The 17,034-nt window shown below is 43.2% G+C and overlaps 1 protein-coding gene across 1 annotated transcript in view; it reads left to right on the top strand.

The window, feature by feature from the left end:
- The window catches only part of RAD23A (RAD23 nucleotide excision repair protein A), a 60,248-nt gene that overhangs the window by 12,982 nt on the left and 30,232 nt on the right, over positions 1-17,034 (top strand). The window contains exons 2-5 of the mRNA XM_085600626.1: positions 11,986-12,147; positions 12,303-12,484; positions 13,734-13,789; positions 15,969-16,096. Coding sequence (XP_085456752.1) covers positions 11,986-12,147; positions 12,303-12,484; positions 13,734-13,789; positions 15,969-16,096 — 528 coding nt within the window. The remainder of the gene's footprint in view (positions 1-11,985; positions 12,148-12,302; positions 12,485-13,733; positions 13,790-15,968; positions 16,097-17,034) is intronic.

The following is a 17,034-nucleotide window of genomic DNA, read 5'->3' as shown; positions in this document are numbered from 1 at the left end:
TTATGTGACAATCTTGCTGGGCGTAGGAAAGTTTTTTTTTTCTTCTAGCACACAAGATTTAAATTAACTGTGCCAATATTTGTAAACTGTTTAGTTTTATTAATAAAACTGTATGTCTGTGCAAATGTAATGTTCATTTCTATTGAAAATGTGTAGTCTATAATGGCAGTGTACAACTACACCATGCATACTGCACTCACTCCACTTTACACCAATCTGCAGCACTGCACTCTACTCTGCACTGCTGCACTCTGCGCCTCTCTACTCTTCATCCCTGGACTTTATTCCAATGCACTGTAGGCCACTCCATTCTGCTCTGCACAACTCCACTCTATGCCATTCTGCAACACAACACTGTACGTCAGTGCACTCTTCTCTGTACCACTCGGCTCTACACTAGTCCACTTTACGCCACTCCATACCACTCTAACCTACTCTGCCATTAATCTACGATGCACCACTCTGCTCTGACGCAATCTACTCTAGGGCAAGGCACTCAACGTCACTGCACTCTACTTTGCTCCACTCTTATCAACGCACCTGGATTTTACAACACTGCATTGTGCGCTGCAGAATTTTATTCTGCTGCACTCTACACTACTGCATTGTACACCACTCTAGTCTGCGCCACGGCCCTCTCCTCGGGACCACTGCACTCTCCGCCACTCTACTCTGCATCACACCACTGCACTCTATGGCACACTACTCTATGCCACTCTACTCTGCACCAAAGTACTACGCCACTCTACCAGGTCTCCAAAAATCATAAAATGTTACTAGACCTGCAGGCCTAGTAACTTGAATAATCTGCTTAACCTAACTGTAATGTTCTTGACCCATAAACTGGTCTCACTGTGTCAGTCTTGGCAAATATTTTATTTCTCAGTCCACCTTTTTCTTCATTATCACATACAATAGCACTTTCCAGTTTGTGAGTTCAGCATTTCTGCGGTACCCAAAAACTATTTGGTAACAATTTTTTTTTCCCCAACAGTTTTTATGTCTATTACAATGCAGAGCTCTGTAACCCAGAGACAGACTGCCACATACAAATATTGCGTTGACTTTTAGCATATGCATTATGCAAAAACTGAAACAATAAAGAAACACCGCCCCTCTTGCACTGTCTATGCACCACACAATTAATCACACAAATTCGCCCTCACATAAGGAACATCATCCGCGGGACCCAATAGGTCCGGAACCACAACTCCTGCCCAACGTAACCCTCAACTGGCACATCCCTCACGGCAGGGGGCTCCAGGTCCAAACCCCAGTATGTCGCCCACCTCTTCCAGATCTTAAAATGCTTAAACGGGCACCCTCGTGCCTGAAAAATAGGAACCTCCAAACCCATATTGAAACCCAAACCATTTTTCCATACCGAAAGCAGGGGTGGGGCCCCAGCCTTCCACCATCAAGCAATGTCCCGTTTAGCCAGCGTAAAGCCCAGTAGCATCAGATGGCACTTATAAATATTTCCCCCCGCCCCCTCCATTATATGTAATACCACCAATTTTGTGAAGTAAGGGAGCTCCGACCTCAGCAAGGCAGGCCAGAACCGTTCGAGCCCCGCTCACTGCTAAATTGTATGAAACAGAGTACCATCTGCAGAGCCACATCTTAGGCACACTGGGGACTCGTATCAAGCCCGCCCTCCTCAGCCTAACACGTGTATAATATACTCGGTGAAGATAATTAAATTGGATAAACCGAAGGCGCATGGCAATCTCCACTCCCCTAGGGGATGCAAGCGCCTCCGTCCAGTCCTCCTCATCCAGGGGACAGAGGTCATCCTCCCTACTCTCCCTAAGGGTATTTGTCACCAAGGATTGATATATCTTGGAGATTTTATGGTCTTGGAGGTCACCCATAATTACTTTAGCTGCAACAGGACTGAACTCAGGAAGAGACTCCAATGCCGCAATGCTGGGAAGTATAGCATGTCTAAACTGCAAGTATTTGAATAATTGTGTTTTCGGCATCTGATAGTCATGCTGGAGATCCTGGAAAGATTTTAAAACCGTGCCACGCATAGCGTCCCCTAGGGTAGAGATCCCAATATTATCCCACTCACGGTACACCCCCCCCCCCCCCCCCCGCCCCCCCCAAGCCTGCAAGTTGTGGCAACCTACCATTGGACCAAAGGGGAGTCTCCCTTGTCAGCCTGCCCCACCACCCCATCCTGCGCAGGGCCTGCCTCCACACCTGGAAAACTACCCTCGTAGCGGACGACATTGTCTTGCGGATAGAAGCCGAGTATAAGACCGTGTGTAAAGAATAGGAACCTATCTCGCACCGCTCCACTGCATATGCAGGATCAGAGCGATCCCCATACCACCATTTGTTCAATATCTGGAGTTGCAAGGCCACATAATAGGACTGGACATCCGAGGTGGCTAGCCCACCACAGTACGTGGACTGAAAACATGTCCGTAGCGTGACCCTGGGTGTCCCCCCCTGCCCAAAGAAACGGACCGGAACCGAATTAACCTAGCGAAACCAAGAGGGCCTAACTGGAAATGGATGATTCTATAGCTGATAGAGCAAGTGCGTCAACGAGACCATTTTAAAGATAGCCAACCGACCAGGAAGAGAAAGGGGCATATGAGACCAAGTTTTCAATTCGTCACGCGCCCAAACCGATGCAACATTCCGGTCCCAGAACTCCCCGATAAAGCGGACAGAAAACCCCCCAGATATTTCATACCGGCCGAGGTTACCTGCTCCGCAGAGGCCCAGGTACCCAATGGTTTAATTTTAATAGACTAAATGTTTACTTTATGCATAAAACTAATTTAGCCCACATATGGGTACTCATTACCCCGGACTTTCCTCGGACTTTCCTCTGAGTTCACTAATAGCATTGCTATCAGGGCAGAGGCAGGAATGTTCCTCAGTACATCTTTAAAAGCTCACTTTTAATATATATATTGCTAAAGCGTGAGGTGGTGGTGCACTGTCGTTTACAAACAGCACATTTTCCATTGAAATGTCAAAGTTCTGATTAACATGAAGTTTTATTTATAAAACTAGATAGGGTATAAACATGAATCTGTGGAAGATGGGTTTCAGCAAACATAGTTATTATTTGCACATCACCAAGTAATGTGTTCTTATTTGTTTTCATCCCATTAAAATAATAATTTTCATCTCACAGAATTACAAACCAAGGGCGTTCAGAATTACTGAAACTTATTTTGAAATGTTTGTACAGTTCACTTTTTAGCTATATAAATGTGTTAGAATAAAACATGACATCCTACAGCCTTTCATTTCACACTTTCTGTACATTAAGTGTCTTACAGTTCACTTTAAAAATCGTCCAACTTTGCAGACGGAGAAAATTGTCGATATAAACTGACTTTTGACCTCTGTCTCTGTACACAGAATAAATGTGACAACATAAAAACACGTTTTAAAGTTATCTTTAATGCTCCTTCACTTTGTGAGTGAACAGACACCTGTTTTTGTCAGCTCGCCAGAAGGGTTGAGTTGGCCCTCAATATAGCTCGCACAGATAAAATCTGTCTTCCTATAGCGAGTAGATTAGTTGAGGCCTGTCTAGTCTGCACCACTGCACTCTACGCCACTCTACTCTGCACCACTGCACTCAACTGTGCAACACTCTAATTTACACCACTGCGTTCTAAGACTCTGCATTGTACGCCGCTGAATTCTGTGCTGCTGCACTCTGCATCACTATACTCCAACACTAAATGCCAATGCACTCTACACCAGTCCGCTAAACTCTGTTCCACTGTACAATACTCTACTTTATGCATCTCCAATACACAACTCTATGCTTCTCCACTACACCACACTCTGCCACTTCACTCTCCTCCACTCTTTGTCATGCCACTCTCCTTTATGCCACTAACTTTTAGCCATGCTGAACAGCAGCCACTGTGGTGTACTATATGGGTAAAACACATTGGCAAAGACAATTGCTCTTGCATATGCGAGACCTGTTGGCTTTGCAGTAGTCCTGCTGACTTGTAATTTCCTGTTTCAGCAGTACAAAAAGACAATACCACTTTCACCAGAAAACCGAAAGGGTTTCATTCCATTTATACTTTCTTCTACAGTGGTGTCACTGTCCTGTCGTTTAGTTGCAGGGTTGAATATTCTCGGCTCATGAAGTCACTAATTGAATCTTTGCCAACTTCACACTTCCATTTTTGTTTCGTAAATTTTTGCGAAACAGTTTCTCAGTTAATTAAAAATAAACCCATGACCAGTTTAAAGTATTAATTTTAATAGTTACAACCTCATTTTTAGCTGTATCATTTAGTCCATGATCAAATATTGGCTTTGCGCCACGTTACAGCCGTACTTTTCCTATCCACAAGCGTCGGTGCTTATTTTTTCGAAGCTATTTATACAGTCATTACAATGGCCTTTCTTGAATAGAATAAAACACTCCTTTCAACCACCTCGGATGTGTTTTTTGATTAGTGCTTCTTACTACAGGATTTCACATTTTGCACTGCTGTAAATGTTTGCGCAGCCCTGCATTCTTGTGGTAAGCTGAATAGTGAAAAGGGGTGAATACGTGTTTCAGATAGTTATTGGCAAGTGTTATGTATAAATATAAAAATATATTGCAGAACGAACACATTTAGGCACTGTGTTAATATGCAATATAGTTTTGTTACATTTTTTTTAAGTAAACGACAAACGCTTTATTTTTCTCTTTCTGTTCATTCTTTCCATACCACAGAAATGCATAGCAAGCCAAACGAAGCCCGTGGACTGTATCACAAGCTCGGATCACATTTTAGACCGATTTGTAAATTTATTACTCGTGAGTACAAGTAATGAACTCTTGAGTACAGTGACATAGAAGCAGTAGTCTGTGGTTACACTGATTCCACTTGACATTTGAGGCATGCTTATCAAAGCCATACTTGGTGGCTTTGGCAATGCTTGTTTGTTTTAGAGAAAGATATCTTTTAGCGGTCTGTTGTCTAAGTCCTATTGTGGACAGTATCAATATGAACAAGCATTGAAAATGCAATAGGTCTCGCCCTCGTTTAAGTAAAAGCAGTCTTGTTTGTAATTAGGCGGCTTTTTAGCTTCGCTTTTCAGTGTTTTTTTCAAACTTTCATGTACATAACATGCATATATGTATGCATGCATATATTTTTATTTATTAGAGGCAGAGAGCAGTAGAGGGTGAGCGCGTGGGTAGTAGAGGTAGCGGAGTGAGTACTTCATAGTAGTAGAGTGGATAGTAGTAGCGAGTAGTTCATATGTTTGTTTATGTATATTTGCATCTTTATAGATAAGATGTATATTTATTTTTATATCAAACAGCTGAATTTGTAGTTCAAAATTTGTTTATTACAATTACATGTGTAGCATTTTTATTTATTGAAGTAACTTTCCAGCGCCAGTCGAACGGAATATGGTTCTTTCACGCTGAACTGGAACTTTGACTTTGACAGAGGGGAAAGGTGTGTCTAAAACGTGAAGTATAAACGTCCAAGGGTTTGTTTCCTGTGCCAGGAGCAAGCAGTTGAGAGATCTTAAGGGCTGCGTCGAGATTTCCCAATAGACTAGAGTTTTGAAAGCCCGAGAGGATTGGGGAAGCGTCGACTCAAGCCTGGCTGGAGTATCTCTTTAAAATGTCTGTCTGCACCTTTATTTTCTGAAGACAAGTTGGTTATTTTTTTAGTGTATTGGTAGATCATAACGTTTTTCAAATTATCGTGCCCTTTTGGAACAGACTTTGTCTTGGGCAATGTGCTTAAACACTCAGGGAAGCTCTTCACAGAAAGGGCGGTGAAGAGTTTAAGGAAGCTGGCGTGAGAATAAATTGTCCACATCAATAAACTTCCCCAAAGCCTCCAAGCATTGGATGTGAAGCCCCATCCCACATACACACACAGTGCAAACAACCCCACACCCCGATACACACAGTGCACACCACCCCACATACACAGTGCACACCGCCCCACTCCCCGATACACACAGTGCACACAACCCCACAGCCCGGATACACACGGAGAACACCTCACTGTCCGTGTACATGCTGTGTAGATATGAAAGAACACACGCAAAGGTATTCGATCTACCCATGTGTCCCTCATCTATGCACTCAGACTGCCTTTCGCATTATCTACATGTCTGTCTGCCGGCCTGCATGGTGGCTTCCTGCCCGCCATCGTGCCGGTGTAACACTTAGCAAAGGGAAGGCCGTGGGCTGGAAGTATAACTTCAGTGGCCAGTGATTTAGGGCCCTGCGTCGTGGAAGCATTAATAACCCTATTTACAAGGAGCCTCAACAAAGACTGAAGCCCTGACCCCATGTACCTAAGTGAAGGTCTCATTAGCAAAACAATGCACAGCTGATGCGAGCGCCTCTCCCGCCGCAGACATCTAAGGTAATGCTGGACACGAGCAGGCGTCGAGGAGGCCAAGAACTGCAGGGGTAACGTAGAGTTCAAGTCCAAGGCTTGAAAACTGGGGTCACCTTTCCACAAGCTAGTATGCGTGGTTTAATATTGGACACAAAATTCAGCCACACAATACCATCAGACATATTGCACTCGAGGGCCACGCGTTCAGCTTTATAATTTAAATAACCATAAACCAATTTACAGTTCCTGTTATTATTTTGCACGTACACTATTGCATTTCGCTAAACAATGGTAGATAAAGACATCTTGGCTGTAAATTGTTGCACGCCGGCTTCCTTTCAACTCTGGGTCCCGTCGTGCGTGTGCACTGTTTAAAGTGAAAGCACGCCGGAGCCACAGTTGAAGGAAGCCGGCGTGAACAAGATGGCGGCGGACTGTCCACTCTCCCACGGACACGCGCATGCTGTCTGCTTTGGATAGATGGCGAGAGCAGCCATCCTTGTCCATGCAGGCTCGGGCGTGAGACCACGGGGAGAATCGATTCCAAAAGGTCCTCTCTGACGAGAGCAGCGCATGCGCTGCTTTCGCAAGGCGTGATCTAAAAACAGGCTTTGGACTTACCATCTGCTCTTAATGTTTTGGCTTTCTAGTCAACTTCATTTGCTTGCTTTGTATTCTTTAGCTTGTTTTCCTCTTTTTGTGTTTGTCCCTTCCCTGGAGCATAGCTTCTTTACTGTCCTTTTGGTTGGATGACTTTTATCCTTCCACAGCTCACATTCAAGGAACTACTTACTTATTTTTCTTTCACCACTTCATGCGAGTGCATGTTGTTGGGATGGTATAGTCTTCTGCATGGTAATAGATGTGTACCCCAGCCCTAAGTGCCCAAATGTTCTGTTGTCTGAATCCCTAATAGCAGATTTTTGTTGTCATAGGTAAACGGATTATGAGTGTGTGCTATGACATAGGTCCGTCTCATGGATTGCGGTCTTGTTGGACTGGGAGGGGCACAGAAGTGCTGTCCTCACAGGGCTCGAAAAATCCACTTGGCCATTCGCTATGGCGAGCCAGCTTTAATCAGGACGAGCTATTTTTAGGGCCTACTCGCCCATTCTGGCGAGCTGACAACAGGTGTTCTGCTTGCTCACAAAGTGAATGAGCAATAAAGATTCCTTTAAATCTTACCTTGTCATGTTTGCTTGGCTTTCAGAGACAGAGGTCAAAAGTCAGTTTGTCTTCCTACATTTGCTTTTTTTTTCTTTGACTGAAGTTAGAGGATTTTGTAAAGGGAACTGTGTGACGATTGTACTGTGCAGAGCATGTGAAATAAAAAGCTGTAAGATTTCAGGCTTTTTTTCACAACACTGAAATGGCTAATAAATGAACTGTTTAAACTTTTCAAATGTATATTTCACTAGTTATGAAGAAACATTTGTGTAATTCTGTGGTGGAAATTTTTTTATAGGATCAAAACAAATCGGAACATTTTAATTGAGGATGTGCAAATTTTGAATATTTTTGCTGAAACTCAATTTCCAAATATTGTTTATGACCTACATGGTTTTATCAGTAAAGCTACATGGTGGTGGGAATGTTGTATGGCCATTTTAATGGAAAATGTGCTATGTAAATGACAGTGCCTTACCACATCATGCTTTAGTAATATATTTATGAAAAGTGAGTTTTTAAACATGAAGTGGGAAATATTCCTGCTCCTGCCCAGATGACCATGCAATTAATGAACTAAGAGGCAATCCAGGGACCATTTGTACCCTATATGTGGGCTTGATTCTTATTATACATGGAGCAAATTTTTGGTCTAGTAAAAAAAAGTTATTTTTGTACAGCAGATATAGCAAACTTGCATATTTTAAGGTGCTTTCATGTGAGGATGAAGAAAAAGGAGGTTCTATAAGACAAAATATTTGTGTAGGATCATGCAATTTGAGACCAGTTCACAAGTCCGGTACTAATTCAGTTGGGTCAAGTAGATTATTCAAGTTCTAGACCTGCAGGTCTAGTAACATTTATATGGTGTGTTTTTTGTTGTTGTTTTTTTTCTTTCTTTTTTTAGCCCTGCCTCATAGTGGTGAAAGGCGACCGCTTTCACCAAGAGTTAAGCAGCGCAATTGCGATGGTGGCAGCATACATGTAGTGATCAATAGGAGTGAATAGGTATTTGTTACCGTATCATTGGAGTGAGACCTGAGCAGCACGCACATGGTGAGCTTGTGTGTTGGATATAGCACACCATGGCACAATACAGAAAGGAAACCGTACTGAGCAGTGCGCACAGAGTGATTGTGTGTGCTGGATTTTTCTGTTCCTGGGGTGGCACAATACATGGATGTGACGGAACCCTTGAAAGTCTGTGTATCTACTCTAAGTGCAAGTATGCCTTCAATGGTACATTACATGAAAGACCCTGGGTTCCATTTTGGGAAGTCCTGGACTGCCTGGTGAAGACGTGAGGTGGGGAATCTCTCTTCCCACCCCCAACCCCCCCCCCAACCGAGGGTGTGTGTATTGCTGCATTCCTGTGAGCTGGGTGAGAAACACTGGAGGAAGGGAGAGAGGCTCCCCCTGTACACTTCGGAAGTGTGCTGTTTGATTCATTGATAGATCACAAGGAAAGGGGATTGGACACCTCTCAAAAAGGAGATTGGGCTGATAGGGTTATCTCAAAGAGTAAGGCTGGTGGGCCGGGATTAACTTTTTGCTTTACATGTCACAGTAGCTGACCTCCATGTGTGTACTCTAGTCATTCCTATGGTTGGTGTTGTGGGACTATCAGCTATGGAATCTCTCCTGCTGTGACAGACAGCCTTTAAATAGGACTAAGATAGAGGAGCGTGTACACTTCAAAAGAAGCAGAACCCAGACTCTGAATCACATTTGGTGTCTGGAAATGGTCTATTAAGGGAAGGTTGAGTGCCCAAATTCTGTCATTTGCCAAGCAGTAAAACAGCCTGTGTGAGGAGGGTAAGCTCTGCCAGGGGACATCACCTGTGTATCCAAGACCACCAGCACCTGTCTGCTTGCCAAGACCAGTGTGCCCTGTGAGGAAGAGGGGAGATTTGGAGGGAGTGAGTTCCAGTAGGAAGACCTACAGAAAGGACTCCCGGTCTGAGGAAGCAGCAGTACACTGATCGGGTTGTTGCCCGTGTGCAAGAGTGACTAGGTGACCCCTGTATTCAAGAAGAGGACCGCCTCCTTGCGATTACAGTGCTTGCCAGAGGGGGGGCACCGTAGAAATGTCTGTGACGACAAAGTGCCAAGACTTGTGTGTGCTGTAACGGCGATCCTGTGTGCCAGGACTGTCTACTGTGGCATTGGTGCTTGCACAGGAGAGGTATACACATGACCTGCGGATGCCACTGCTACCCTGTATGCCAGATGGTGCTGCCAGTACTAAGTATATTGCCAAGCACAAGCAGTTTCCTCCGAATATTGAAGCTGTGAGCTGCAGTTCGAAATTGAGTCCCAAGACCTGAGCAACCCTGTGGATGCTGATAACACTTCGCTCCATCTCTGGAAAACACACAGGAGCATGAAGATAGGCACCCTTCCGCCAGGTGGGGAGAAGCTGAACTTACTGCACCAATGGAAGTCTGAAGCCCCTTCGATCGCTATTGAGGCTAGCAGCATCGATCAAGAGAGCCTGTACCGGTCGAGTGCTGCCACATTGCCCGCGAGCAGCCTGACTCCACTGAACAGGATCAGAGCATTGCAAGTGCCTGTGGTCGTGGTATCTGCTAAAACTCTGAATGCTTCCATGCTGCTGGAGCAGGTAAGACTTGACTCGAGCCTTTCGGGCCCCGGAGGGCGTGGTTCTGACAGTGCTGCAACACTTTTGACTATTTCCTAGGAGTCAAGGGGTAGTCTTGATTAAGGCGTACTGGTGATCATTCCATGGATGCGGCCACCAGTAAATGGGGAATAATCCCGACTACATTGCAAGGAAGAGGGCGCAGCAGGAATTTGTCAGATAAATACTAGAGCCCTGACTTCAAAAGGATTATGTTGTTTCTTAAGAATGTTGTATACTTTGAATGCAGAGAATTAAAAATAAAATACTTTTTTCATATAAAAATAAGCATTTGACTGGAAATGGATTTATTGATAGATCCAATATGCACTCAGTACTATGAGGTATGAGTCATGTTCACAAACTTTTATCTACACCCCCCCCCCCCCCCCAATACCCCTAGGGGACCTTTGCTCGTCTACAGCTACCACCGAGACTGAAGTGCAGAAGGGGTTATTGGCCCAGTTGTTCAGGATCCATAGTAGGTTGGGTCCATGGACATCAGAAGTAAAAGGCCTCAACCCCCATGGTTGGACCCAGTAGCCCATGCGTGACCCGTGACCCTCTGAAAGGGTTTCTTACATGCGTTTTGTTGCTCTCCCCCTCGTGGGTGGCTTGGCTATTCTTCTTTCTAGATCATCCGTTGTTTCCTGTATCTGTAAATTTTTTTGCTTTTAATTCTCTTGCATCAAACTTCTCCATTGCTCCTCTTCCCCCCCCCCTCACTTTTCTCACCCGTGTTCACTTTTTACCACCCTGTTCTACTCTACTCCCCATACCTCACATCATATATATATATATATATATATATATATATATATATATATATATATATATAATATATAGGCTCCAAACCGGGTTCCATGCATACGAAACAGGCACTGACTCCGTGGGATAAGTCTTTAAAGAAAATGCTTTATTTCAAAAAGCTGTGGCCCAGACGCGTTTCGGCGAACAAGTCCGCCTTGCTCACTGTGTCAGACCCAGTTACAATACACTGCTTATAAACATAATTACGTGCACATGACACATGGTACACACCCCAGGTTACTTGGCAACCGATAGAAACAATTAACATAAAAGAAATACTATTATTCAACGAGTCTTTATATATATATATATATATATATATATATATATATATATATATATATATTTCTTCTTTCTTCTTTCTTCAATTTACTGGTCCAAGATTGGCATACACCATCTTAGAAATAGTAAATAAACAAAAAGGGAGCCACATCCTACTCTAAGCTTGCATACATCATCGCACTGGGATGCTCCAGCAGTAAACTCATGAATGCGTGGTAGCATTATTGGATTTCTTTTTCTTTCGTTGCCAATACTGAGCAGAATCTGTGAAAAACATTCGCAAAGCCAGCAGGTCAGCATTTGACAACCAAACGGTGAGATCTGTTGGCTTTGCAAGTGCTTGTTTTATATTAGTACTTTATACCAACATTTACTGTATTTCTAATTGTCCCCATTTATGACAGGTAAGTGAACTAAAGACCAAGGAGAAAGTGCAGGTTTGATCATAAACTAACATGCTGGGTAAACCACGATTGCATCTCTAACCTTCTGAATTAAAAGTTTCTCCCTTTGAACTTCATTTGTGTATCTCACAGAAATTGAATTTGGATCTCCACAGTCAATACACTGATGAATTTCCCCCCATTTGAAGTGTAGAGGGTACCAGATTGCCATTCTTGGCAGGTAGAAGAGCCATGCAGCAAAATGGAGTGTTCCTTGCATCGCAACAGGAAGGAGCTTGTCTCGAATCACAGCACTTAACAGTCTTGTCTCTTCTAGGTCAAGGTCTTGAAGGAGAAGATTGAAGCAGAGAAAGGCCGAGATGCATTTCCTGTTGCTGGACAGAAGCTGATATATGCTGGGAAGATACTTAATGATGATGTTCCCATCAAGGACTACAAGATCGACGAGAAGAACTTTGTGGTAGTCATGGTGACAAAGGTAGATTGCCAACCTCCACCATCTCCTTCACACCTGTGAAAAGCATTTCACTGGCATTTAGATTAACCTTCCCTTCTAAACAACTGTCTGGTCAGTGATTTGGAACAAGTCAGCTTTTTCTTATTTCTCTTACCAAATCTTTCTCTCTTCTCTAGTGTGTAGATCCCACCCCTGCACCCCAAGACTCCTCTGCTCCTGCTGTTCAGCCTTCGAGGACGCTAGCAGCAGCCACTGCTGTAACAGCTCCTCCGGCAGGAGCAGTGGCGGCTGCAGCTGAGGAAAATGCCAAGCCTGTTGAGGAACCACCAGTCGTACCTCCTGCATCTACTGTGACCTGGTAAGCACTGTTGTGAACGAGTGAGCCAGGGGTTTGACTAAAGAATCTACATGCACAGCTTGTGGTTGAAACCAAACCAGGGGGCGGAGACATCAGTGAGTTTTATGAAGTTGACGGCAGTTATTGAGCCTAGTAGAAATGAGTGTCGCTTTAAATTCAGAAGATGCGTTCACAGCCAGATACACCAGGCTGTACTAGGCTTGGGCATGAGAGGAGCAGTCGGACACTGACTGACCAGGGTCACTTCAACCTTTCGATCCTTAGTTTAATAAGATAGCTGTGACAAGTGGGCTGGGGTGGTAGTATTCTGCATTTTGTACCAGTGAAACAGTTTGACCTTAGCCCACAATCCGTGACTGCCAAAGCGGCATGGTCCAGAATTCGTCCGAAAGTCTTGCAAGCATTCACTTCTCTGCCGTTAACTCTGGCAATATGAAGCACCGTTTGTAGGACATTGTTTGAATGTAGTTTCTTATTTTTGTGGGCTGTCTGTTGGGAATAGCTTTAGGAAGAGGTATTAGGACATGGAAAATGAGTGTTGTAGTTGTATACCCTGGCAGAAGAGTAGACTTGAGAAGAGCTGATAACTCCCGCAAGGGGAATTGAACCAGGGGTAATTTTAGACTATTCAGGGGAGCTGCTGGTACTGGCATCGGAGGAAGGTAGCAGAGTGGATCACACGCTCCATCAGGAAAAGCAAGGAAGAGGCACACAATCCTGTGTTGGTAGTGGGACTCTCTGGTAGGTCAGACCTGTTGGGGCAATAACCTAAGAGACTTTTGCTCTTCTGTAATATTTATTAACATGCTGCTACCACTTGTGGTGAGGTTAAACGTTCATCAGTGAGAAGGGCAATATTATGTATGTCAATAGTCTCCTATCTGCCATGGTTTGCTACAGTAGTGAGACCAAATTGAGTGTCTATTCTGACTCTAACCAATGCTGAGTATGTTGTTCTTACAAAGCAACAGCCATATACCATCTGCGAGGGATCACTAGCCTGTACTCCTTGTGCGGTTTGGCCTAAGAAACTCACTTGGTGTATGAAAAGTCCAGAACACTGGGCCCTGCAGGTGCCTGTATATGCAGACCATTCTGGCTTGCGAATTCCATACCCTACTTGCAGTCTAGCTAAATCCTTTGTTTTGAAACCTTCAGAATAAAAGGGTTACTGTTGTGATTAAAGCGATGACGAGGTTGCTAAAACAGACCTGTGAATACTATTTCCTTTTTTTTGTTGATTTTGCAGCTCTGTTCCCTCTTCAGGTAGTGGGGTACGGCAGGAGGATGCGGCATCTGCGCTGGGTAGGTCAAACACCCACCCCACCCCCAAACCTTTTAACTCTTACTCCTGTGCAGCACAGTGGGCTATAGCAATGTTGGTTTTTATAACATGTATTCCTAATAATGTGTATTCCTAATTAAATGTAATGAGAATGTTTCGCTGTTGTGAAACTCCATGATAGAAGAAAAGTGAAAAGATGCCCTACTTACGGAGTAATAGCAGAATGTACGCATTTTTATCTAAATGAAGAAACCGGATTAAGAAATTAGCTCCCTTTTCTTGTGGCAATGCTTGCAAAAAAAGGTGGCTGCTTTCAACTGTCTTGTGAGAATAGCTACATAAAGACATTGAAAAGGCACTGGCCCCCTCTCGCTTAAATAATAACAGCCATATATTTCTGCTGCAATCTTTAATGACATTCGAATAGAAGGAAAATCAAGTGTAGCTTAGGGATGACTGTATCCCTCGAGGAGCCTCCAAAAACTATAGTTAATGACAAAGGCAGTGTTTTCTTACAAGGCTTGTAACTAACCCTAATTTTTCTCGATCAGGACCACAGCCTAATAATTAATCTTAATAACTTGCTTGCACAAAGTGCGTAAAGTAATTTGGAAAGTTATTTTGATAATTATCTTGCTGATGCTTTAGCCATCATTTAGACAAGTTTTTCTTAAAAATCCCGTCATACTTCTGTTTTTCAAAGTTGGAGTTCATTGTGATGGCAGGTTATTTAATTTTTTTTTTACTTTTGCCCAAAAGGCACAGTTTACAATTTTCTCTTTTAATAGGCTAAGAATAATGCAGCACAATGTAAATTTAGCTGTTTGGTTACAGGTGTTTACGTGTTTCTAGACTTTTAGATTTCCATCCTGATCTTTTTAAGATTTTGTTAACAACATATCCTATAAATCATCCATCGAAGATTTCAGACTATGTATGTTCTTTGCCAAAAAAGTTAGGATGTTTTCAGAGGCAGTACAACAATGTGTGTTGGTCACCCAGTGGCTGTAAATCCCCCAAAAATCAAAAAGAATGCAATTATTTATCTGAGCAAATTAATGAGTACTTGCTTTTTATGATGAAATTTCAAGCATGATGTTTCCTAACACTCCTTAAGTATTGGAGTAGTTATTTTTTGGGGGAGATAGTTGAGAGTTCAATTTAACAAACGTAACCCATGAGGACTTAATAAACACATTAGTTTAGCAATGACAACTGCAGCACAAGAGGCGTTTTGACATTGGCATGCCTCTTTGTTATTGTCCTGCTGAAGATTGCGTGGCTGCACTGTCCTGCTGGGGTCTAACTTAATTGTCCTAATTTGGTTTTGCACGATTTGCCCCAAAACCCTGATGCCCCACCTCGAGAACTAACAAGCTACATCCTAGAAGCAGCTGCGGCAAACATATTTTCTGTTTAATTATGTATCTGAAAAGTGAGGTGCATGCTCTGCGGCAGAGCACAGACTTATCTTTCTGTAGACATCTTACCAATTGAGGTGCTTAGCTATACGTCCTACAACAGTGAAGCACATCCTGTTCATGGTAATGGTAGAATTTGATGGGGCCTCATTCACAGAGCTCCTTCTACTGCTGGTTGTGGGCTCTGTAGGCTGTTTGAGCACACACCGCTTTTCTGGTGCTTCACTGGTTGTGTGAGATGTGGATGGCGCCCCATCAAGGATGAATTATCTTTACCTCTTGGTGCTTTATACTTGGAATTGGTGTGTTTCTCCCCCCCCCCCCCTCCCCTCCCTCCCTCCAAAGCGATGTGTGGGAATCCTGACTGTTTGTCCTGAAATCCATTTGTTTTCTGAAATATTTTCTCTGCAAAGTCCAATTAGGAAGGAATATGGTTCTCCGTTATTCGTTATGCTGAAATGAATCCTTGTCTAATGATGAGGGTTTGCTGACAAATGTGCACAACAAATTTACCCTTGCTCTAGAGCAGAAATGTCCTGAATACCTTCCGATTTGCCTCAGGTTTCAAAGGTGGTATAATAACTGGCCAGGTTTATTCTATGTCATGCATGACGCCAGCTGTACACCAGACAGTAGCTGCTTCAGTCACTAGTAAGATGAGGCACATGGGCATTTCTCCTTCATGTCAAGACTGACCTTGTGCTGGCACAATCTGTCAACGTGCAGAAAGAGCATTACAGACTTGGGCGTTGCCATTGATGTCTGTTTTGCCTTGCAGTCACTGGGTCGGAGTATGAAACTATGCTGAACGAGATCATGTCGATGGGCTATGAGCGGGAGAAGGTGGTGGCAGCCCTGCGGGCAAGCTTCAACAACCCCCACCGTGCCGTGGAGTACCTGCTTACAGTAAGGGAGCTTCACATTTCCTCTAGTCACCTTGGCTTATGTGTGCTACTGTCCAGGGAAAAAACACAATGCATTTAATTAAAAATACTCGGGTACTTTTTTTTAATCGATGCCTCCTAATTATAAATTGCTTCACGCACTGTAGCAAAACTTTTGTAAACAGTGTTTTTTACATTTTTTTTATCATTTTTAAACCGGTGCTTGAGACAGTTGATGAAGCAAAAAAAAAATGGTCTTATGGTTTCTTCAAAAGGCTTTGTCTGTTGCCAGAAAGTATTGTACCCTAATCAGACCTGTTTATTTTTAAAGTAGACTATTCTTGTGCAGTCAAATCTTGCATCAAGGAGTGGTTGAATCCTCCATCTGAATGTAGCGTATAAAAGGTTTTCTGTTTTTCTAGGCTTCCCAGATGCTCTAGGTGGTTTTTTTTGTACGCTATAGTGCCAGAACTCCCTTTGAAGTATCATTGTGCTCTGCAAAAGCGCCCAATTCATCAATGTGGGTGATGTTGTATTGACTTTTTGGAGGGGGTGAGGGATGTCAACTTATGAACTTGTTGTGTGCCACCATCTGCAGGTTGCAAAACTTTTCTGAAAGTCTGGTCATGTTCAAGTTATGCCCACAGTGCTTCTCAAGGGAGGCACTGGGAAAGAGTTTAGTTGTACTTTCTGCTTTGAAACACAGACACAAACTAATCATTTAAAATGTAGGTGGTAGCTGTTCATTTTGTTTTACTGTAAGTGGTTAAAAGGATTGGTGTGGAATTCATGTAGTACTTTTACATAAATCATTTGCACATTTCGATGAGGAAATCGTAATGAATTTATTGCACTCTTAAAAGTTCTATAAGCTTGATTAAATTAATTGAATTAGTTTATGTCCATAAGTTCAATATCTGACCTGTTTTTCTTTCGTTATTTTGTAGTATAGCTTAAATG

This window comes from Triturus cristatus, chromosome 4_2, assembly GCF_964204655.1.
Source record: "Triturus cristatus chromosome 4_2, aTriCri1.1, whole genome shotgun sequence".
NCBI lineage: Eukaryota > Metazoa > Chordata > Amphibia > Caudata > Salamandridae > Triturus > Triturus cristatus.
Note: the sequence above shows the minus strand (reverse complement) of the source record. Positions and strands in the feature narration are given on the sequence as shown.